This window comes from Rhizopus delemar, genomic scaffold (genome assembly GCF_000149305.1).
Source record: "Rhizopus delemar RA 99-880 supercont3.7 genomic scaffold, whole genome shotgun sequence".
Taxonomy (NCBI): domain Eukaryota; kingdom Fungi; phylum Mucoromycota; class Mucoromycetes; order Mucorales; family Rhizopodaceae; genus Rhizopus; species Rhizopus delemar.
Window position 1 is genome coordinate 1,818,053 of NW_027137833.1, and position 21,989 is coordinate 1,840,041.

Consider the following 21,989-nt stretch of genomic DNA (forward strand, 5'->3'; position numbering starts at 1 on the left):
AGACCCCTTCTTCAATACTTCGGTGGTCAAAACATCAGTTACAATGGTAAAATACATAATATAATACTTGGAGAGAATGGATGGATAAGTGGATGGATAATTGAGCGGGATAATATTCAGTTGATAAAAAATAAAAGACACCCGCTCATAAAAAGGAGCATGAAGCGGAAGAGAGAAAGAGAGCAAGGGAAAGCATAAAGGACCGTGCGAGATTAACATTTTATCTGAATTAGGGTATTGACTTAAAGAGACACCATGTCAAGAACAGCAACCGCACAGCTCCTAACTCTGACAACGTTTACTTGGCTTTGTTAGTCAAGGTACACACACGCACCAGAACACGATTCGATTTTTCAGCCCTTGTTTCTTAATTTCTTTCAATAGCTTTATCGTTTTCTTGCCCGCCGTACAAATGCCGAATTCAACAAGGTCGTCTTGAAGCGTCTCTTTATGTCTCGCATCAACCGTCCTCCTGTCACTGTTTCCCGTATTATTCGTAATGCTAAGGATAATAAGACTGTTGTTGTCGTTGGTACCGTCACTGACGATTCTCGTCTTCTTGAACTTCCCAAGGTTTCTGTTGCTGCCCTTCACTTTACAAAGACTGCCAAGGCCCGTATCTTGAAGTCTGGTGGTGAATGTTTGACCTTGGATCAATTGGCTCTCCGTGCCCCTACTGGTTCCAATACCATCCTTATCCGTGGTGCTAAGAACGCTCGTGAATCTGTCAAGCACTTTGGTTTCGGTCCTCATAAGAACAAGAAGCCTTATGTTCGCTCTAAGGGCCGCAAATTTGAACGTGCTCGTGGTAAGCGTGCTTCTCGCGGTTTCAAAGTTTAGATTTCATCTTCAATAAACCAGCATTTTGTGAAACTTGAAATAAATTGCATAAAAAACTATTATTTATGATTGTAAAAAAAAATTATTTTTATTTTTGAACTTGTTAGTTTCAGTTTATTCTTCTTCCTCTTCTTCTCCTTCTTCTTGGTCATTTCCCGTGTAGTATTCAAAAGCATCTGGGAAGATATCATCACTATTGAAACATGTTAGCGATTTTGTTTTTGTTTATACAAAAAAATTAACACCGTATAGGCTTACATTAATAAGATGCCAGCCTCGATAGTATCGTCACCAAACCATTCAATTGCAGAATAGTTTTCCAATTCATCATCTTCGTCAGCTTTACGTTTTTTAGACTATTTAATTTTAATTAGAACTTTTCGAAATAAATCCGTTGAATTTATTAAGAGATTACCTTTTCTCCATGATATTCAATAGTAGATTTGGAAACAATAGTTCCACCTTCTTCAGGATCAATAATAACCTCCTACATAATTTCATATTAATTTAGGTGTAATTGTATAATTTTTTCTACGCGCTCAACTTATACCTTTGTTAAAGTTTTATTTTTAAAAATATCATTTTCTTTAAAGGTCTAATAAGATTTTTTATAAATCGATATCTACATAAAATATAAGATCAACTTACTGCAGTAACTTTACAGCGTTTGGGGTTAGCTTCGTCATATTCAACATGGAAATCAGTTAAATAATCTAATGCCTTTTTACAAATTAGAAACCAATTCATCTATTCCGACTTTTATAGATAGATTTCTATATATATACATACTTTTGCGTCATTTTCAGAAAGGGTTGCAGCAAAGAAAGGATGGTTACGAATCTATCAACATTTAACGCGTTATTCTAAATTACAGTCTGGTTGTAGGTGCAAATTTACAGCTTGTCCCCAAAAATTAGGAATGTTTTTAACTATTTCGCGACGCTTTTCCCAAACAGGAGTCATCATTTTGTGTTGATAAGCTTGGACTTGTTCCATAGCTTTAGCAGTTTCTTCTTGAAGGATATGAAATTGATCTTCGATGATATCTTCAGCAGACATTTTTATAATAATTCTAAAAGAAAAGAAAGGAAAAAAAAAAAAATCTTTACTGCATTTCTATCCAACTTTAAAGTAAAACATTGATCCAGCCAATAATAACAGTACGTTTTAACCATAGTCACAAAAAGCCACCTTTTAATATAAAATCTACTGCACTAACCAGAAAACGATTTTTGATAGTTTTTGCAAAAGTTGAATTAATTTTAATTATCTGTCTCCGATCATGTAATGATTTCATCCTTTAAGTGAGATGTGAGTTTAGATACTAACATAATTTGAGTAGACGATCAAATTTAATAATTTTAGATGCATAAAAGAGTCTTTTGCATTTAAAGACCGACTTGAAACAAAAGGATTTCACTTTTTTATGGATTGTTTATTGAAACGCATCAAAAAGTGTAAGGTTCAAAAGCGATGCAAATGTATGAAACAGTGACTTGTAAAAATTGAAAAGATATTAACATAGGGAATTATAAGCAGGTAGTTTCGATAGTTCCTTTTAGATTTGACTGATGACAAACTCGTCCAAAACAGGAGTCTGTCCAAAGAAAGTATTGCTAATGGACTTTCCATATAAATCGGATGACTGTATCAAAAAAAATATATATATATTGTGAACTTATCATAAAAAAAGTTCTTGACTGTGTTTCTATTGTGAAAGGCAGCAGTGTGCTGGTTTGCAAGACTTGCACGGCACTGTGACAATATGATGTTGATGCGGCAAAGAGAACATGATGAGTATATCCATATCGATTTGGAAAGAAAAAGTAGATCCCAGGAACTTATATGAACAAATGTGAAGTTATAATCTCCCTATTGAACATGATTTTCTCCAATTTTGAAGGATTCAAATTTCTTCAAGTAATTAGCCCGAGCTTTATGTTAAATAGTCTAAAAATAGTGTTTTGTCTAATTTTTTTTTTTTCCTATTTATAGTCGTCCGAATTTATAGTGTAAGAACTGTGACAGATAAAATGGTATTCTATTCTTTATAAATGCAAGTCAAATTGTAGTATAGACTGTGGGAAAGATAGAAAGTCAATACAATCTCGAGTTATGGATTGAAAAAGGGAAAAAGGTGGGTACAAACATGATACAAGAGAAAGAAACGCGTATATTACTGATATTCTTTAAAAAGCTAATGAACAAGTGATGTGTGAATTTATTATAAACAATGCTTGATTTTTTATGATATCAAAAGAGATATAATTCCAAATATTTAATTTATTTCTTCTTTATAAAAAGAGATGGTAGCAGGCTTTCGGTGAATCTAGAATATGGATTTGAATGAGAAAAGAGATGATCATTTGGATAAAGAGAGATGGCATCTCAATCTGCTTTTCTATCTACTAATTTTTCATTTAATTTTTCCAAGACATCTGTTAAGCGTCCTATCAGAGCTGCTCTTTCTACTCGATCCGCATCTTCTTTTGCTTTCTTTTCTTCCATCAATTCTACTCGTCTGCGCATTAAGGCTAAAAGCTCCTTTCGGAATTCATGCTCGGATTGCTCTGCAAAAGAAGCATGCTCATACTGTATTTGACTTTGCTGTGCTCTTATCTCTTCTAACACACGAGGGACTGATTTCTCTATTGCATTCATAATCATTTGCTGTCTTTTAGATTCATTATCGTTATTGTGTGCTTGTGTTATTTTTGTGCCTTGAGTTTGGACTGTAGACGCGTTCGAGCGAGTGGTGGCAGAGGTATTGGGAGGTACTTGTCTCTGCGGGGCTTGCTCTTTTGGTAAAGTATTTTTTGGTGATTGTGCTTCAGGGGCTCTGATACTCCTGTTTTGTAAGATGAATGTCATCCTATCAAAGTATGGCCACAGATGCTGTCCTGGAGGCCCACCCGGCGTTAAAGAAGCTGTAACTTCCTTATATGTGTTTTCTATCTCTTGCCACTTGGCCAACATTCTATCTTTTGTGAGTTTTCCCAAAAAATCAACTGGCAAGAGTCTTTCTTTTTCCAGGCGCATTAAATGGAAGGCGAATGCATCAAATGCTTTTTGATAATAGACTTCTTTTTGAGTTTGCAGTTCTTCATTCACAATGTATGCATAAAAACCAGCCATGATATCAATCAAAATTGATACAGCGGGCTCTGGCCAGGTTGAACAATTCGAATCTTCTGATACTTGTGCTGCGCGAACAATCATTTGTTCTTGCTTTTTATCAAAAGAAACCATTTTGATACCTCTGAATCCTGGCATTGTATTAATATCGTGTATTGATAATCGTAATATAAACAAAAGAAAAGAAAAATAAGACAAAGTAATTTGTAATAAACAATAATAATGTTGTTAAAAAAGGAATACAGCTGTGGCTTACTTGCCTTTATTTGGCAAGTTTAAGAATTTTTTTGCTGCTTTTCATTGAACACTGTTAAATTTTGCATTCATCTTTTAAATTTCCGATAGAAACATACCAACAATGGAAGGGTTGACTTTATAAAAACTTTATGTGTAAAAAGATACTCCACCTCCAATTCTACAGTCTTTTGCGATGGAAAAGTAAAAAAACTTTATAGTGAAATAACAAGCTAGAGCATCATACCAGCACTAGTCTCTTCAATATATTTTAAGAAAAATATTATTTTAAAATATTTGTACTTTATCTTTCCTTTGTAACATTATAAATCACTTTAGTTCTATATAAAGATTATTGACAGCATTTCTTTCATTTCCAGCTGATAGCTTTCTGTAATTAAGGCCCAATGTATTAATGTTTGCTAATTTCAAGTTTATTTCAAGTCTTGCTATAATGTATTCAAATTGAATAGAGAAACTATTTACACTGAATATAATATGAAAAGGGGTTTGCTTGATAAATTAATACCATATTAAACTATAATAGTTTTGAATTGCTCATTATAAGAACACCACATTAGCCAATCAAATAAACATCTAAAGTTTACCTTCTAAATTTGTAAATATCGTAAAAACTATGTGTAATTATTTTATTGTTTGATTGGCTTGTTAAAATTTGATTGAATAGTTAATTGACTATTATTAGTCTGAAACACCAATAGAATACGTTTACTTTCTGTTTTTATACAGCCATGTATCTTTTATCAACAAAATCTTGTTAATTTGCATAAACTACAGTCTTTTGTAGGCTGTAATTGAATAATGTGACTTTTCTTGCCACGTTCACAACCACTTTCTTTTCTCCCCCTTCCCTTACCCTTTATTATTTTTATGTCATTTCTAATTTCTCGTCTTAAACCAAATCTTTTGTTAAATACCACACAACGTCGATTATTTGCTTCAAGAACAGTAGTCGTTGAACGTGAACTTCCCCGACCACCTCCACCTTCAAAAAAACGTTGGATTTGGGCTGGTGCAGGTGTAGGTGCTGTTGTTTGGGCTGTCGGTCTTGGCGCAGCTCTAAATCATCAAAGACTTTCGAGCAGTGTTGTTCATGGTACGCTGTTTACCGTTCGCTATGACCCTCGAGTAGTTGCCCTTGTAGGTGACCGTGTTAACTATGCAGATGACTGGCCATGGATCACCGGAACTGTTAATCACTTGAAAGGAAAGATTGACATTGCTTTTGACATCAAAGGATCATCAAGTAAGAAACAAAAAAGGGATAGAAAAGGAATCGAACTAAAACCTTTCTATAATTATTAGATGAACGCGCACGAGTGCATTTTGTATCAAGACGTGTTGGACAAGAATGGAAGACGTTGAGGTTTTCAGTAGTTCGTGAATCAGATAAAGAATCGATAGACATTGGTCATCAACCTTTGAAAGAATCAGGCAATTCTTTGATTGTAGAACAATAATAAATTTATTTTGTTAATTATTACAGAGCCCATTCATAAATATTTGATTTTCAATATCAACAATGTCTGCTGGCACATGGTTTGATGGACAATTGATACTTTCTAGCTTTTCTTCCCATGTTTTAGCTTCACCTAATATCTTAGTGTCCCAGACAGTTGCATTTAGTTCTCTAATAAACTTAGTCTTTACTTCAATATCGAACAAGTCCAGTCGAGGACCACTCAGCTGTCGATCACGACTAGATTGATCTACTCGACAACAATAATATTGAGGTGTACGATAAATAATACGTGTCTTGTTTAAATCATAGTGCGACTTAATTTGCCCAATAAGACGGTCTACATCCCTAAGGTAAGGGTCAAGTTCTAGAAAGGCAGCATCCCAATTACCAAGTGAGAAGATGGCCACATCTGTAGGTACTGTATTGCCAATCACTGCAGTCTCCCAAGGAGGATAATTAAGATAGGTTAAACCATCCCATTTATAAGAACTGATCTTGAAAGCATCCAAAGGATTACGCGTTCGAATCTCAGGGTCATCCCATTCAGTATCACCCAGACGTCTTGATTCTTGAATTGTATTATTCATATCCACATTCACTCGCCTTCCACCTGCATCAAACCATTCAGGCCTCCAATAGGGTTCAGTATAGTCTTCACAGTAACAACTTCGCGTTTGTTCAGGAACAAGATGCTTATATTCTTTTGGGGAGTGGTATCCGATATCCGACTGATTATTGTTCAGGCTGTTTGTTGCTGGTATAGGTATAGTGACCTGTCGTTTATTAATAGTAGTAACGAGTGTCTTGTTGACCTTTGGCAAGATGGAATCAGGCACCATGGGCTCTGTCAGATTCTTTTGCCAGTTCTTACACCACTGTCCATGGCTAATAAACTTTTTAAGGGATCGACGAAGGTTGGAATCACCATACATGTCCATACCGCGGCCATACTTGTGAGATACACAGCGATTGAATTGTTCATAACTAATTGGACGGTACCTGCAATCATAAGGTGCCCAAAATTTATCACGATACACAAGTCCAAGCACTTGGTTCTGCTTTCTGTTTGTTTTTGGCCAAGGTAACCATCTTCCAGGATGATCAGATCTCTTGCAAAGCGGTAATTTCATATGCTCATTTAATAGTGCTTCTGCTAACTTTTCCGAATTCTGTTCTGCTTCTTTATTGTTAACTAGGATAACGTCGGAACCAGGCGGGAGTACAGGCAAAACGGTTGGTTCATAAGGTGTGACAGGGCCATACTCAAAGTTATACCTGCCCTCTGTAAATTCCAAGAGCGACGATAGTTTGTACTTGCCTGCTCGTGGTAATATAATTTGGGCTTCGTAGATATGCATCCTTACACGTTCATACAATTCGTCTTCTCTTAAGCGAGCCCATTCAGGAAGGTTGCTGCTTACTTTATTGAGTCTTCTTGCAGCCATTCGTAACTGTCTGTGACCGGACCAAGGCTGCATCAAAAAGGGTATTGTCGAATTAGTATTCAAATCCTGAAGCCAGTTCATTGTCGTATCCCACCAAGGATAAGTGATATCACGGTTATTCTTTGGATAGGGTTTATACATGTAGTAATGTGGGTCACTGGTACTCATCGGTCGATAAGGTACAATCACTCGAACACACAATTTATCACCTTTGTGAAATGTTGGCTGATTTACAAAAGGCAAAAGGACGAATGGTTCATTCAGGCTGATGCTTGTATCTTCAAAGAATGAATCAGTATCATTCAAGGGAATATATTGATTTACAATGTGGCGCAGGATAGGATAAGGAATAGACTGTACTGGACAAGAGAATGTGTCTGTGGTCGGATTGACTGTTTGATCCAAGTAGTCTGTCCAGGGAACGTCCTTGTTTAAAAGTTTATTGATTGCTACTGTCTTTATCACATTGTCTGTACCAGCAAACAAGGTCATCATATTATCTTCTATTGGATATTTGTCTAAATCAATAAAATAAAGATCTTCTTGTGTTGGAACAGTAAGATTGATACTTCTGGCAGGAATATAGACTTCTTTAGTTGTATCTTTTGATGTTTCTCCTTCATTTGGATTTACTGTTTCTTGTTCTTTTTCGATATAATTTAATCGAGTAAAATAAATTAGATAAGACATAACGGTAAGTGCTCCAATGGCTATGAACACAATGATCCATCTTTTATGTATCGGATGCTTTGTAATAGGCTGTTCTAATAAAGAATATATTGCAGTCATATTAAAATAATAAGAAAGAAAAAAAGAGGGTAAAAAATAGGATTTTAGGTTAAGCACAAAATTTTTAAATAAAGTTGTACAAGCAAAAGCGGGTATTCACTTGTACAAATTAATAATAGTGCTACTAAAGTAATCCTGTTAAAATGATAAAATAATCAGTGAGCAGTAAATATAGTATAAAGTGGGTGAAAAGAACAAGAAATAAAGAGAAATAAACAATCCTTCTTCAAAATATGATTATTTTTAGCATATGTCTGAGCTTGAATGTTTATTTAAAAACAAGATCTTCATTGTTGATCCAAGTTTTACTTTTTTTTTTTTTTTTGTTAAAAATAGACTTTGATCATTTTTTGTACTCATAGTTAATGTATTATCCTTTTTAAACTACAGTGTTTTAATCTAAAATGAGACGATTTAATAAAACAAATTAGACATTTTAAAAGAGATGAACGCCAAATTTTTTTGAGACAAGTGAATAAAACAAATTAGACAATGTAAATTCTTTTTGTAGACATATGCCCAAAAAAATATAGACAAAGTAATCCCTTATATTATTGTTCAAAGACTTACACTGTATCTGAGATTAATGCAACGATAACTACAAAGGACTATTTTTTCTTCATACTAACCGGCCCGTACAAACAGCACTGAAAACACTGGTGTCGATAGCTGAATATTAGCCCTTTGTACTGAGCCGCTCAAATTTCTGATTTAAACCCACAAAGCATTTTTGATGGGCGTCTGAAACAAAACTAAAGAAGAATAGGGCCTTTAAAACTGATATGAAGGATTTGAAGCAGGCACTAAGAAGATTGGGAGGCGATGAATGTTGTACCTGCTGAGCATCTTGTGGGACGTATGAGAGACCAATGTCAACACGAGCATAGTAGATATCAATTCCCACTCCTTTTACTTTATAAAAACAGATGATTTTGTACATCTAAGTTATTAAGCGTATTCTATTTCATTTAATAACAATATACTGAATTTAAGACATGTTTTTTGACTAGAGATTAAATTCATAAACGACAAAGTATTTTGGTGTGTGGTTGTATGAGTTGGTTGTATGAGCTATACCTTAATTTTCAAGAGTGGTCGATATGTAGCATAAACAATTTGGTCTTTTGATCTGAATCTGTCAATGTTGTTACATGATCATTTGAAAAACCAAACTTTCCAGGGTTTTAAAACCAATATCACAAAAGATATCGTCAATGTTGCTGTTCAAGGTGGGCTTTACTTGTATGATTGAAATAATGAAAGCATTTCAGTTATTTGTTTTTTTTTTTTTTTTTTTTTTTTTTTTTTTTTTTTTTTTAAAAAAAAAAGCAAAACAAACTGTAAATGTCAATGGTAAGACTGTTTTGTAGAGCTTTTATCAGTTATATATATTTGTAACCAATTCCTTGCCATATGTTACGCCAATTAATACATATATGTGTATACTTGAAACAATGATCGTCTATTTGGCAAATATATCAAGTTCATTAGTGAAAATGATCTCAAACCAACTATTTGAGTTTACTGTTGTAGGTTTTCATTAATAAGGACACTTGCTGCATGAAGTGGCCAGAAGTCAATCAGAGATAGAACAAATGGAATTTGTCAAAAAAAAGTATCCGGTTTGCATTATGGACAATTTGAACAAAGTACTACTAAGTGATCAGATCGTTTTCGATGAGGCAAATCCTGTTCAATGTAAAAGTAAAACACAAACATTATATCTTGATCTTTACAGGCTTCTGCGTTTTAGAAAAGACACTGTTGATGAGTATGACATAATCTATTTCTTATTGTACTAGTGTATTGGCAAGAAACAAATTTTACTCGATATTCTTTAATTTCGCATGACTTTTACATTATGATCGAACTCTTTACCGTCTTATTTTTACTCGTTACAAGAGAGATTTCTAATTTGACCCTGAATGATATGAAGAAGATTTGTAGCTTACAGCATATAATGAACAATTCCATTGTAATTGAAATACATGATGAATGGAAAAAAAGACCTCTAGAGACTCCTGATTTTGGTAAGCCAGTGTCAAATACTAATGATACATTCTTTGAGTACTTCTGATCGTTTGACACAGTGTCTAATGGATGTGATCACTCTTAACACCCCTAAAAACTATCGCATTTGGATTATACATCTCTTAATTTTTTTTTTCTCTCGCTGTACTGCAAAGAAGAAAATGCTTTAATTGTTTGTTTGAATATTTTCAATCAACCTTTGAAGCTTGAATTTCAATAAAAAGCAGCTCTTTCAGAAAGATTATTGTTGTGGTATCCGAAAATTAAAAAAAGGTGGAAAAATCAATACTTTCTTTTTGATTATTATGTCTACTCGCTATGCACGGACTGCCGATAAAGCAACGAACGAAAAGAACGCAAAGGTATTAAAGTCACTTTTATAACAATATGATTTTCGCTTTTTTTTTTTGCTGGGGGTCTTTTCTGACTTTTTGCTCCGCATAAATTTAAGAAAAAAATGCTTCAACTCTTTCATTCTTTTTTTTTTTTTTTTTTTTAATTCACAAAATGTTAAAGCTATCCAAAAATAGTAGCATTATTCGTAGTACGCCAAAAAAGATAATTAATTATCGCTCATTTCACACGATTGAGACAAAGAAAGCGAATGTCAAACTTTCACCCTTCATTGCAACAACCACCACTGCTTTAAAACAAAACAAGCAAACATGGAGGCTGACAGGCTATTTGTATACTTCAAAAAGATTTCTTAATGGTAAAGCAAAATGGCAGTATAGTTTCAATTTTTTAGTTAACTTTTTACTAAGGTGGAACACCTCAAGGAGGATTTCGATTAAATCCAAATCAAACTCAGGAACAACAAAAGGCTTTAGAACAATTTGTATGTCAAAGCTATAAAGAAAAATACAAGTTTGTATTAACGTGGAACACAATAGGGAATTGATCTTACTGCAATGGCAGAAAAAGGAAAATTAGGTATAAACTTTTTTTTCTAGAGATTTCTAGTTTCGGATATTTAAAATTTTGCATTAATGGATAGATCCTGTTATTGGACGTGATGAAGAGATAAGAAGAACACTTGAAGTGTAAGGAACAACTTATTTGTATAAAATACAAGAATAAACAATGCCTATAGTTTAGCTCGTCGGACCAAGAACAACCCTGTATTGATTGGTGAAGCAGGGTAAGATAGTAAATACAATTATAAGAATCCATTTACTTATTTTTTTTTAAAAAAAAAAAAAAAAAAAAAAGTGTTGGTAAAACAGCTATAGCTGAAGTAAAATATACCAATTATACTTTTTCTTGCTTGTGTAAAACTGAAAATGCTATTAGGGTCTTGCTCAAAGGATCATTGCTAATGAAGTACCAGAATCAATACAAGGAAAGCGTGTGATTGCATTGGATTTAGGCGTAAGTAGGCGTATCATCTTGCTGTTTTCCTTATACTCAAATTTGTAAATATATTAGGCTTTAGTAGCTGGCGCTAAATATCGGTAAGGGTTTCTCCTTTCTATAGAAAACCTACTTTCTAACATTAACAATTCAGAGGAGAATTTGAAGATCGATTGAAGGGCGTTCTTAAAGAAGTATCCGAATCGGAAGGCAAGATCATTTTATTCATTGATGAAATTCATACTTTGCTTGGTCTTGGTAAATCTGAAGGTGCTATGGATGCTGGCAACTTGCTCAAGCCCGCTCTGGCACGTGGTCTACTTCGTTGTGTAGGTGCGACCACTGTAGATGAATATCGAAAATACATTATGCAAGATCCAGCATTAGCACGTCGTTTCCAGCAAGTGATGATAAATGAACCTACAGTTCAAGATACGATTTCTATTCTTCGCGGCCTCAAAGAACGATATGAAGTTCATCATGGTGTACGTATTTCGGATGCTGCTATTGTAGCTGCAGCTATTCACTCTAATCGATATATTACAGACCGATTCTTACCCGATAAGGCGATCGATTTACTCGACGAAGCTTGTTCTAAGCTTCGATTACAGCAAGAGAGTAAACCTGAAGTCCTTGAAAATCTCAACCGACAAATCATGACCATTCAAATCGAACTCGAATCACTTCGCAAGGAGACAGATATCATGTCAGTTGAGAGAAGAGATAAACTCAAGGCTGATCTGGAAAGCAAGCAAAAGGAAAGTGAACGATTGACGGCGATTTGGAATACGGAACGCCAAAAGCTGGAAGGTATCAAACGTACCAAGGAAGACCTCGAAAAGGCACGCGTGGAATTAGAAGCTGCTCAAAGAAATGGCAACTTTCAGCGTGCCTCAGAACTTCGTTACGGTGTGATCCCCAACTTGGAAAAGCAGCTGCCGACAGAAACTACGGCAGAAGAAGAGAATCCAGAATCGCTGATCCATGAACGTGTGACATCAAACGACATTGCTCGCGTTGTATCTCAAATGACGGGTATTCCTGTAAGAAATTTGATGAAGGGTGAAAGAGAAAAATTGTTGCACATGGAGGATGTGATGTCTGAACGTGTTGTGGGCCAAGATGAGGCCATTAAAGCAGTTGCAGAAGCTGTTCGCCTTAGCCGTGCCGGCCTTCAAAACCCTTCAAAGCCAATTGCCTCTTTCCTCTTCTTAGGTCCTACGGGTGTGGGTAAAACCGAACTTTGTAAAACGATCGCAAAATTTTTGTTTGATACCGAAAATGCCATTGTCCGTGTGGACATGTCTGAATATATGGAAAAATTCAGTGTCAGTCGTCTCATTGGATCTCCTCCAGGTTATGTTGGTCATGAAGAAGGTGGCGAACTGACAGAGGCTGTGAGACGTAGACCTTATGCTGTAGTTCTTTTGGATGAAATGGAAAAGGCTCACAGAGACGTATCCAACATTTTGTTACAGGTCTTAGACGACGGTGTCCTGACAGATACAAAGGGAAGAAAGATCGACTTTCGAAACACGATCATCATCATGACTTCCAATCTTGGTGCAGAAGCTCTAGTCTCGGATAGTGGTTTCAGTGGTGAAGTAAGTTCCGGAGCAAAAAACCATGTATTTGAAGCTGTCAGGCACGCATTTGCCCCAGAATTTATTAATCGAATCGATGAAATGGTTATTTTTAACCGATTATCCAAGGAGGCCCTGAGGGATATTGTTGATGTTCGTATCAAGGAAGTGGAAGAAAGAACAAGAGATCGCCGTATAAACATTGAAGTCAGTAAAGAGGCAAGGGATTGGTTAGGTGAGCGTGGATATGATCCTGCTTATGGCGCAAGACCTCTTAATCGACTGATTCAAAAGAAACTCTTGAATCCGCTCGCCCGATTATTAATCGATGGTGGTATCCGAACAGGTGAAACTACTAAAGTTACGGTTGAAAAATTACCCACGGGTGAAACAGATTTAATCATTCATCGTAATCATGAGCCTGGAACAGCTTCTACAGAGGAAGAAAACATAACAAAGAAGCATTTGGCGCCCGTAGGTGATGAAGAATCAGCCATACAAGAAGAAGAAAACAAGAAAAATGAAGATTCTCAATAAAACTTAATTTTATTTTAAAATAGCGGGAAATCATTTCTCTCTTTTCTACCTTTTTCTTTTTTTTCTTTTTCAGCTTAAAAAATGCCTGCCAAAGAAGTTAATAAAGTCATTTACCTTGAACATCCTTCAGGTTCAAAAGCTGAAGTTTCGCTTTTTGGTAATAAAACTAGATTATATAAAAAGTCATTGTTTTATTTTATTTTGTAACGCGTCTTTTTTATTAAAAAAAAAGGTTCAACCGTCACCAGTTGGGTAGTTCATGGTAGAGAACGACTTTTTGTCAGGTAACAACAGCAAATCAAAGAAACAAGTTTGCTTTACTTACTTTGGAGCAGTGATAAAGCCAAACGTGATGGTAGCAAAGCTATTCGTGGTGGTATCCCAATTTGTTTCCCTATTTTTGGAACTAAGGAAACAATCAGTCTTCCCCAACACGGTAAAACAGGAGGAAATATTAAAGAACACAATATCTGATTTTACTTAGGGTTTGCTCGTAACACTTACTGGGAATATCTCGGTGTAATAACCGATAACGATGAAGTTGTAGTTCGCTTAGGCCTGAATGATAAACAAATTTCACCAGAAGCAAGAAACGCATGGCCACACTCTTTCCGGTTGACATATACAGTTACTTTGACTGAGAAATCACTCAAAACGTTTTGTGACTTGAAGAATGAAGATAAAGATGCATTTCAATTCAACACACTTCTTCATACTTATTTCCGTGTACCTGTAAGCCATACGCAAATAAACAAAAAAGTGTGTATTTTTGATGCAGTGGTTGCTAGGATGTTACAAAGCTTCAAGTACAAGGACTTACCTCTCGTGAATATGTTGATAAAGTTCAAGGAGGTGCCAGTGACGTAGAAAAGAATGATAAAGTGACTATTTCGCAGGAAGTTGATAGAGTCTATAAAGACGTTCAAGACCATCTTATTCTTGAAGTTGGAGATAGCACTATTATCAATATTGAAAAGAGTAACTTGAAGGATACCGTTGTATGGAATCCTTGGATTGAAAAGGCAAAAGGCATGAGTGATTTTGGCGATGAAGAGTATAAAAATATGGTTTGTGTTGAACCAGGATCAGTTGCCGATTGGGTTAAACTGGCCAGTGGTCAATCCTGGACTGCTGGTCAGACATTGACTGTCGCCTAAGTTCAAATTTATGTGCTTAGTATAAAATAAAACAAATGAGTTTTATATCAATTTTTACCTTGCCCATTTCTTTAGTGATAAACCGTATTCTTTAATCACTATAATGTGACACTAAAAACAAAAAAGCTGTCGGTTGAAACCATGTAGGAGTAATAAATTAGTATGTACCCCTTAGTATTGCTTTCATTTACACGACATGATATTCATGCTGTTTGGTTGTGGTGGGATACTATTGGATATTAATTAAGAAACCGATTAGCATAAACAAAACATAAACTTTTATGATTCAATTATTTTACAGTTTCCCTCTTTCTCTTCGTTTTATAAAATACAAAAGATTTCAGAAAAAAAAAGTTATGTCAAACGTCAAAGAACAAATTGAAGCCTTGAGTACAAAGGCGGAGGATATTGTTGATAGAATAGGACAACCTTTGAAACCTTATATTCCAGCGATATCAAGATTTCTTATTATTGCTACATTCATTGAGGACTCTTTACGTATCATTGCTCAGTGGAAAGACCAGCTTCTTTTTATGCAGGAAGTTAGATCATTTCCAAGAGGTCTAAGTCATTTATTCCTAGGATTGAATGTTTTGGTAAGCTTAAAAAAAAAGGAGGGAGAGAAGAACTTTTGAATAGCAAAGAAACGTATTCCTAATCAATGTTTTATAAGGTTATGCTTTCTGCTTCATCATTAATTATGGCAAAAAAGCATCAAGCATATGCTGTTTATGGTCTTATGGGTGTGATTATTTGTCAAGCATTTGGCTATGGTCTATTATTCGATGCATCTTTCTTTTTACGTAATTTATCTGTATTGGGTGGTCTGGTTATGGTATTGTCTGAAACAATGGTTAAACGTAAACAAATGTTTGCCGCCCTTCCTCAATTGTCAGAAACTGACCGCCGTATGTACTTGCAACTTGCTGGTCGTGTTTTGCTCATTTTTCTCTTCCTTGGATCCGCTTTTCATGGCAGATGGTCCTTTATTCGTGTCGCTGGATCTTTTCTTGGTTTAGCCGCGTGTATTATGGTTGCCGTTGGTTTCAAGGCAAGATGGTCGGCCATGTTCTTGGTTCTCTTTTTATCTGTTCTTAATATATTTATCAACAACTTTTGGTCAGTGAAACATAGTCAATTCATGCGCGATTTTCTTAGATACGATTTTTTCCAGTCCTTGAGTGCACTGGGTGGTTTCTTGTTATTGATCAGTATTGGTCCCGGAGGATTAAGTTATGATGAAAAGAAGAAGGAGTTCTAAAAGCACAACTACAATAAGAGAATAAAAATGTATAAAGTACAATATTTTCAAAGCATTAAACCATATTTTTCTTTGATATTTTCTTTTTAAAAAAAAAATTCCTTACCGCTAGTACAAATAAAAAAAATTGAATTTTAGAAAGCCCAAAGAAGTTGCATTCTTCTGTTTTCGCTTCATCCACAGCAAAATACATAGTCAATCATCTATAGCCTGTTTCAACCCTGATGTCAGTGCTACATGCAAGTTCTGCAACGCTCCCTCCGAGGATATATCTCACCTTCTCGTGGGATGCGCTCATAAATGGTCCATTTGGCAAGAAGCTCTGTCTCGTTCTGTACCTCACCTAGATTTCCAACCAACTGATGCCCTTACTCTTTTATTGCATCTGACACGCTTCGATTATATTGACAACACAACTCTGCTCTGTCTTAATTATTATATCCATTTATTTTTAGGCATGCACATTGGCGATACATCTTTGATAATGTTCCTCTCTTACCTGAACGTGTTGTCATAACAGCTTTTGAGAAAGTTGGAACGCTCAGACTTCATTAAAAGTACACCACTCAATACGACATGTGACTTATTTTAACTTATTTCTACAAAAAAAAAGGTGTATTCTTTGTTTTTATTGAAGCTGTGGCCGAGCTGAAATTTAACTGATCGTTTTTACACAAGCAATAAACTCTAGATTCTATATTTTCTACAAGCATACGTAAAATATTAGACCAAGGGAAACAAAAGACATTATTATTAGACCGTAGAACATTCAAAATAAAATTAATTGCTACTTTATACTTATTCTATAATGAGGCAATAAGAAACTTATCATGTTTGTTTCTATTATTTATGTGTATTTGCTTTATTTTATTTTAGAATCACATAACAAGTAGCTTTACTTTTATTTCTGTACTCATACCTTCTTGTACAATTTTCTCCTGATTTATAATTATACAACGTTTTGTTAGGTACTATAATTATTTTGTTTCTTCACAATAAAATGTTTGACGCTTTTATAAATCAACTTAAGCTTATGCAAACTGCTCAATTAGAAAATTGTGTAATAATCAAATATAAACCTTATATATTCGTCAACGATGATTACCACAAGAATTCCGCTGTTAAAACCAAAAGATTTTTATAATGTAATATCTTGTTATTGCTAGTAGAAATTCATTTGTAAAAAGTGGCTACCAGATCGTTTTAAATAGATTTGACTTTAGTTAAAAAACCAGATCTTCTTTATTTATGAAAAAAGGGATACAGTGAACAATATTGATTACAAGGATCTTGACTTGTTTGGGTGATAAGGGAAAGACCAAAGAGATTTCTCTAAAAAAAAGAAAAATACGCTTGAGATTTATTTGTATAGAAGATGTTTCAAAGTTAAGTGAAGTAAATGATGAAGGGTATAAACTTTTTTTATTTGAAAACAAAAGACTACAAAAATAATTTTTGATTACGAAGTTTATGGAAGACTATTTTGTTTGGCAGGATTCTTTTGTAAATCTTAATTACATTGTTTTTACTTTACTTTATCTCAAATTGGTTACTTTACTCAAACTTAGAAGAATTTTCTGTCTTCTTACATTATACAGCACGGCTAGTAAATTTTGTCTGTTCTGAAAAAATAAATGGTGATTTCCGAAAAATAAATGACGGTTTCCTAAGAATAAGTAACGCTACCTAAAAAAATGTTTGGCTGTTTGTCAGCAAATAATTATCGCTTTTAAAGTTTTACTTTATCTTTTTGGGCAAAGTCAAATTGGCATTACTGAGAGATTATTGTCGACTATGATGTAAAAGCTTTATTTCTTTCCTTTCGCTCTAACAATTGAATAACATGGCAAAAGATTCATTTTTTTATGAGAACGGACACAATAATGTCTATAATAAGGATAGAGAGAATCTTCGATTCGATGGAAGGTGAGTTAACCGAAATCAGTGATCCAAACGTAATACTTGAAACCATAACAAGCCAAAAGTCCTATTTGAGTCTCAAACCAGCAGAGAAAGAAACCACTGCAAAAGATTCAACAAAAAAGGCTATAGAAGTGGTCAAGAAAGCAGCGACTACAAAGACTACAACAACCAAACCAGAGAGATATTTATTAACCGAATGATCGAGGGTCCTACGGAAAGAGGAAAAGTGACTTTGCATGCAAAGGATCTTGGAATTAATCCTCTTACTGCTACGCGCTGGTGGAAGCACTATCAATAAACAGGGAAGGTAGCTTACAAAACGCTGCAAAGGAATTCCAACCGACCCAACTCACTGACCCCTGATCATGAGCAGCGCATTCAACAAATTGTAGAAGAAGACTCGCAAATTTGTGCTGATGACATTATTGATTCTTTGAAGTCGCAGTTTGAGGACTTGAAGATTTCAAAGTATCGAATGAGCCACCACTTGAGAAACAACATACTCATTTCAATAAAGAAGCCAACTTTCGACTCTATGACAAGAAGCTCTGACAAGAACTTGCAAACAAGATACGAGTGATTCATGAAATGGGAAGGCTCGGATCTGGGTTATACTAAGAACTGCATTTTTATTGATGAGACTGCCAAACAAAAAAAAGAGAGAGATTGCAGGAGTCAAAGAGCAAAGAGCAGACGATATTATGATTGAAGAGCCTACTATACATTGATGTAGAGGAGAGTAATACCATCGAGAACAACAAGTCAGTAGTAAAAGGTACAGCTACTGCTCATTTATAAGTTTTATAAGTGAGTTTCTTGATATCATGAACAAGGACAAAAGCCTTATGGGTAATTATCTTGTAATAAATTACTGTACTATTCATAAGCCTCATCCAATGATAAGAAAAATTGAGAGTAGAGGTTATAGAGTAATGTACTTATCTCCTTGTTTGACAGAGCTCAAACATCGTCGAATGAAAACTTATTGAGTCGAAGTGCTGATGCTTGTAATCAAGCTCTTTGTGGCTTCTCTAGTCAAACAATCCGCTGTTGTAATAAAACATTCGTGTGAACATGCTTTAAAAATCATACGAAGATATTTTCATAACTTCATACCTTTTTGGAATATAAACCTTGCGAGAATTGGTATAATTGAAACAGTTTTATTGTGCTCAGCAAAGGACTCTTAATGAGGATTTTGATCAGTGAATATATCACCATTATACAGCAACATTACAAGATGACAGTCTAACACTTTATGCTCATCAAGCTTATTCTTAATATATTTATCGTTGAGATTTGATGAAAAAACATAAAGAAATTGGCATATTCAGACGCTAATAACTTCTCGAGTCTCATCTACTATGTGTAACTACTATTTTATGTGGACCTACAAGTAGTACTGGTAACTCTACAACAGATGAACCTACCGTGTTCAATAAGATCGCTCTTGATGACTATGATCTTGAATATAGTAGTGATGATTTTGATGCACCTGTCGTCAAAAGACCCTTTTTGGGTGAATCAATCAAGTCTGCTTCTCGTATCACCAAATCAACTTCTGCTGCTGTGGAGTCAAGCACAACTGCTTCTAAAACAAGTATAATCTCTCCCAAGCCTAGTAAACCTGTTCCAACTGCTTTCAAGTCAGCTGTAACTTCTGTCAAGTCAAGTTTTTGTCCTGTGCCTGTTGACAAGATAAGTGACATTAGAGAAGGCCCTAAGAAGTTAAGTAAGCGTATGATGACAATTAAAACGACTGTAAAGAATATTTGGAAACCAGCATATTTACAGCCATTGCAGGATTTGGTTCACACTACCAACTTACTAGCTACACATACTTTTTCCTTCACAAAGTACATATATTTACAGGAACTGACAGCAAATGAAAGTTTTGAGTTGAACAACTTTGTGACAAAAGATTTCTTTGTTGAAGTTTTTCTGAGTCTTGTTCTTTCAAAAGGGGTAAATAGCACAAGACTGAAGGATATGACCAAAAATTATAGGCGGTTGATATCAAAATATAAAGAGGCTTACTTTGAAGACGCTGGTTATACTCCCCTCAACTTACCATATGCTCAGCAAATAGCCTTGTATGAGTGTACAAAGATCCAAACGGCCTACTATAATAACATCAAAACTCATTTTGGAAACAGGTTGCGTAATTTGATAAACAAATTATTTAAAAAGAAGGAAAAGGCAGAGAGTCTCAGAGGAGAAATGCAAGCAAACAAGTCTAGTAGTAAAGTGATAAAAGAAGCTATCCGAAAGACAATTTATCGACCTTGCAATCGGGTGAAGCTTGCCATCGCCAAAAAAGAGATGCCTGAAGTTGGTCTTTTAGATGATCAGTCAAGAACACAATTCAATGATTTTCTCTCAAGTTACCCAGAGGACTACACTTTTCAAAAAAACTCAATTTACTATGATGTTATGGCTAGTCCAAAAAACCATTTCAAAGCCTTCCTCAGACTTGCTCAGCTGTCTGAAGCCGAACAGACGAAACAGTTTGCTTGTTTCCCGCTACGTAGCACCTTTATTCCTTGCTACATGACATTGGATAGCAAAATAATCCATTACCATATTCTCAAGAGCAAAAAGAATCCAAAAACAGGAAGCAAGTTTGAGACATGGGGTGCCGCCGTAGACCTAAATAAAAAGGCGTTCAAGAATCAAGGATTTCAAAAGTCTTTGCGGTTCCAAGGAACTCTCGAAACAGATGGAGTCGGTGTCTCTATAATAAAGCAAAACACTGATACAAGCAGAAAGTCGCCTAAACCCAACACTGAAAAGAAAGTGGACGGTAATCAAACAGAGCATATTGAAGGATTAACTCAAGCCGAGTTAAAGAGCACTGAAGGCAAGTGTGTCTTGATAGACCCTGGAAGGCAGGACTTGATGTACTGCATGAAAGAAACCAGCACTGTTGAAGAGAAACAAACACTTATATTTACGAAGAATAACCGCTCAAAATGTTCAAGGCACTTCAGATATTTAAGAAAGAATACTCAACCTTTTGTGGTCCAGAAAGCCAAAGCAGTTCTTTCTAGATCTGAATCCAACTCTGTAAACTTGAAAAAATTTGTACAGTACATTAAAACAAGAGCATCAGTAAAAAACACTTTGTACGAATATTATGCAAATGAGACAACAAAGTCTAAAGAAACATATTTCCCTGAATCCGAATTTGACTTTCGAGTCGACCAAAAATGCAATTTGTATTATGGAAATCTGTTTATAGCAAGAATCGATGGTTTTTTCCCTCAACCTGAGAATTACTCTACTGATAGCTTAGTAAAGTCTCAACTGTATACTACATACCTACAAATAATGCTACAACAAAAGCATATTTCAGAAAGACTAGATGGTAGTGAGAAAAGCAAAGTTCTGGGACTGGCAAACGAGATGCATAGACGACCACAGCAAAACAATCATAAAAAGACTATCAGTACAGCATTAGAGAAGCTACAACTTTTACATTTTCGAAAATTGAAGTTTTCAAGTAAACTCTTCTTTGACCAGAATGATAAAAAATTGGTGCGTAGCTTAAGAGCAAAGTTTGGTCAAGATGCTGTCTTATTTTTTGGAGATTGGTCCGCCCCTAATGTCAAGTATCAAGAGTCGACGAGAAGCAAGGGGTTAATCAGGATGTTAAAGAATGGGTTTGTTGTCTACTTAATCAATGAATACAAAACATCTTCCCATTGCCCAACCTGTGAAAATGGATTAGAAAAATTCAAAACCGTGCCAAACCCTCATCCTTACTAACGTAAAAAGGAGCCAGACATGCTATGCAATGGTTTGCTGAGGTAATTCAAAAAAAAAAAAAAAAAAAAAAAAAAAAAAAAAAAACTAGATTAATCCTTGATAATTAATGTAATACTAGATGTAAGAGTCTCTCATGTCTTAAACAACAAACCACGGGAATAAAAAGAAAACTTTGGAATCGAGATCGAGCAGCTGTATTTAATTTTCTCAAGATCCTAAATAGTTTGAGAAAGACTGGCGAACGCCCTAGTCTTTTCACCAGGAAATATCCTTTAGACTGATCATCTTTAAGTAGAACAAAAGTAGGAAAATTACAAAAAACTCTCCGCCAGGGTTATTACTTTGGTCATTTAATACGGGTATTGCATTAAAACAAGTACAAAGCGACAACAATAAATGTACTAAACGAAATTTTCATTTAGGTTAGCGACATTTATTTTTCTGGAAATG

The 21,989-nt window shown here is 35.0% G+C and overlaps 9 protein-coding genes across 9 annotated transcripts; 6 read left to right on the plus strand and 3 right to left on the minus strand.

Annotated features, from left to right (window-relative positions):
* Nucleotides 1–43: 43 nt before the first annotated feature.
* RO3G_09898 (60S ribosomal protein eL18) lies at nucleotides 44–840 on the plus strand (the record flags this gene model as incomplete). The annotated part of the gene is made up of 3 exons (XM_067664483.1): nucleotides 44–46; nucleotides 234–320; nucleotides 385–840. 3 exons carry the CDS (start codon nucleotides 44–46, stop codon nucleotides 838–840), a joined length of 546 nt encoding a protein of 181 aa, XP_067520584.1.
* Nucleotides 841–1,243: 403 nt separating this feature from the next.
* Nucleotides 1,244–1,899, minus strand: RO3G_09899 (uncharacterized protein; the record flags this gene model as incomplete). Its single annotated transcript, XM_067664484.1, has 3 exons — nucleotides 1,244–1,327; nucleotides 1,489–1,560; nucleotides 1,738–1,899. 3 exons carry the CDS (start codon nucleotides 1,897–1,899, stop codon nucleotides 1,244–1,246), a joined length of 318 nt encoding a protein of 105 aa, XP_067520585.1.
* A 1,329-nt stretch (nucleotides 1,900–3,228) lies between these two features.
* On the minus strand, nucleotides 3,229–4,089 carry RO3G_09900 (uncharacterized protein; the record flags this gene model as incomplete). Its single annotated transcript, XM_067664485.1, has 1 exon — nucleotides 3,229–4,089. One exon carries the CDS (start codon nucleotides 4,087–4,089, stop codon nucleotides 3,229–3,231), a length of 861 nt encoding a protein of 286 aa, XP_067520586.1.
* Nucleotides 4,090–5,100: 1,011 nt separating this feature from the next.
* Nucleotides 5,101–5,690, plus strand: RO3G_09901 (uncharacterized protein; the record flags this gene model as incomplete). The annotated part of the gene is made up of 2 exons (XM_067664486.1): nucleotides 5,101–5,476; nucleotides 5,536–5,690. 2 exons carry the CDS (start codon nucleotides 5,101–5,103, stop codon nucleotides 5,688–5,690), a joined length of 531 nt encoding a protein of 176 aa, XP_067520587.1.
* A 339-nt stretch (nucleotides 5,691–6,029) lies between these two features.
* Nucleotides 6,030–7,926, minus strand: RO3G_09902 (uncharacterized protein; the record flags this gene model as incomplete). The annotated part of the gene is made up of 3 exons (XM_067664487.1): nucleotides 6,030–6,037; nucleotides 6,081–6,446; nucleotides 6,564–7,926. The coding sequence occupies 3 exons, from the start codon at nucleotides 7,924–7,926 to the stop codon at nucleotides 6,030–6,032; spliced, it is 1,737 nt and encodes a 578-aa protein (XP_067520588.1).
* A 2,942-nt stretch (nucleotides 7,927–10,868) lies between these two features.
* Nucleotides 10,869–14,587, plus strand: RO3G_09903 (uncharacterized protein; the record flags this gene model as incomplete). Its single annotated transcript, XM_067664488.1, has 12 exons — nucleotides 10,869–10,890; nucleotides 10,955–11,000; nucleotides 11,051–11,098; nucleotides 11,170–11,194; nucleotides 11,251–11,328; nucleotides 11,386–11,411; nucleotides 11,465–12,914; nucleotides 13,023–13,367; nucleotides 13,504–13,587; nucleotides 13,725–13,866; nucleotides 13,915–14,162; nucleotides 14,219–14,587. The coding sequence occupies 12 exons, from the start codon at nucleotides 10,869–10,871 to the stop codon at nucleotides 14,585–14,587; spliced, it is 2,883 nt and encodes a 960-aa protein (XP_067520589.1).
* A 356-nt stretch (nucleotides 14,588–14,943) lies between these two features.
* On the plus strand, nucleotides 14,944–15,848 carry RO3G_09904 (uncharacterized protein; the record flags this gene model as incomplete). The annotated part of the gene is made up of 2 exons (XM_067664489.1): nucleotides 14,944–15,183; nucleotides 15,261–15,848. 2 exons carry the CDS (start codon nucleotides 14,944–14,946, stop codon nucleotides 15,846–15,848), a joined length of 828 nt encoding a protein of 275 aa, XP_067520590.1.
* Nucleotides 15,849–17,691: 1,843 nt separating this feature from the next.
* Nucleotides 17,692–17,971, plus strand: RO3G_09905 (uncharacterized protein; the record flags this gene model as incomplete). Its single annotated transcript, XM_067664490.1, has 2 exons — nucleotides 17,692–17,774; nucleotides 17,827–17,971. The coding sequence occupies 2 exons, from the start codon at nucleotides 17,692–17,694 to the stop codon at nucleotides 17,969–17,971; spliced, it is 228 nt and encodes a 75-aa protein (XP_067520591.1).
* Nucleotides 17,972–19,135: 1,164 nt separating this feature from the next.
* On the plus strand, nucleotides 19,136–21,539 carry RO3G_09906 (uncharacterized protein; the record flags this gene model as incomplete). Its single annotated transcript, XM_067664491.1, has 4 exons — nucleotides 19,136–19,139; nucleotides 19,192–19,532; nucleotides 19,644–21,065; nucleotides 21,213–21,539. The coding sequence occupies 4 exons, from the start codon at nucleotides 19,136–19,138 to the stop codon at nucleotides 21,537–21,539; spliced, it is 2,094 nt and encodes a 697-aa protein (XP_067520592.1).
* Nucleotides 21,540–21,989: the final 450 nt, after the last annotated feature.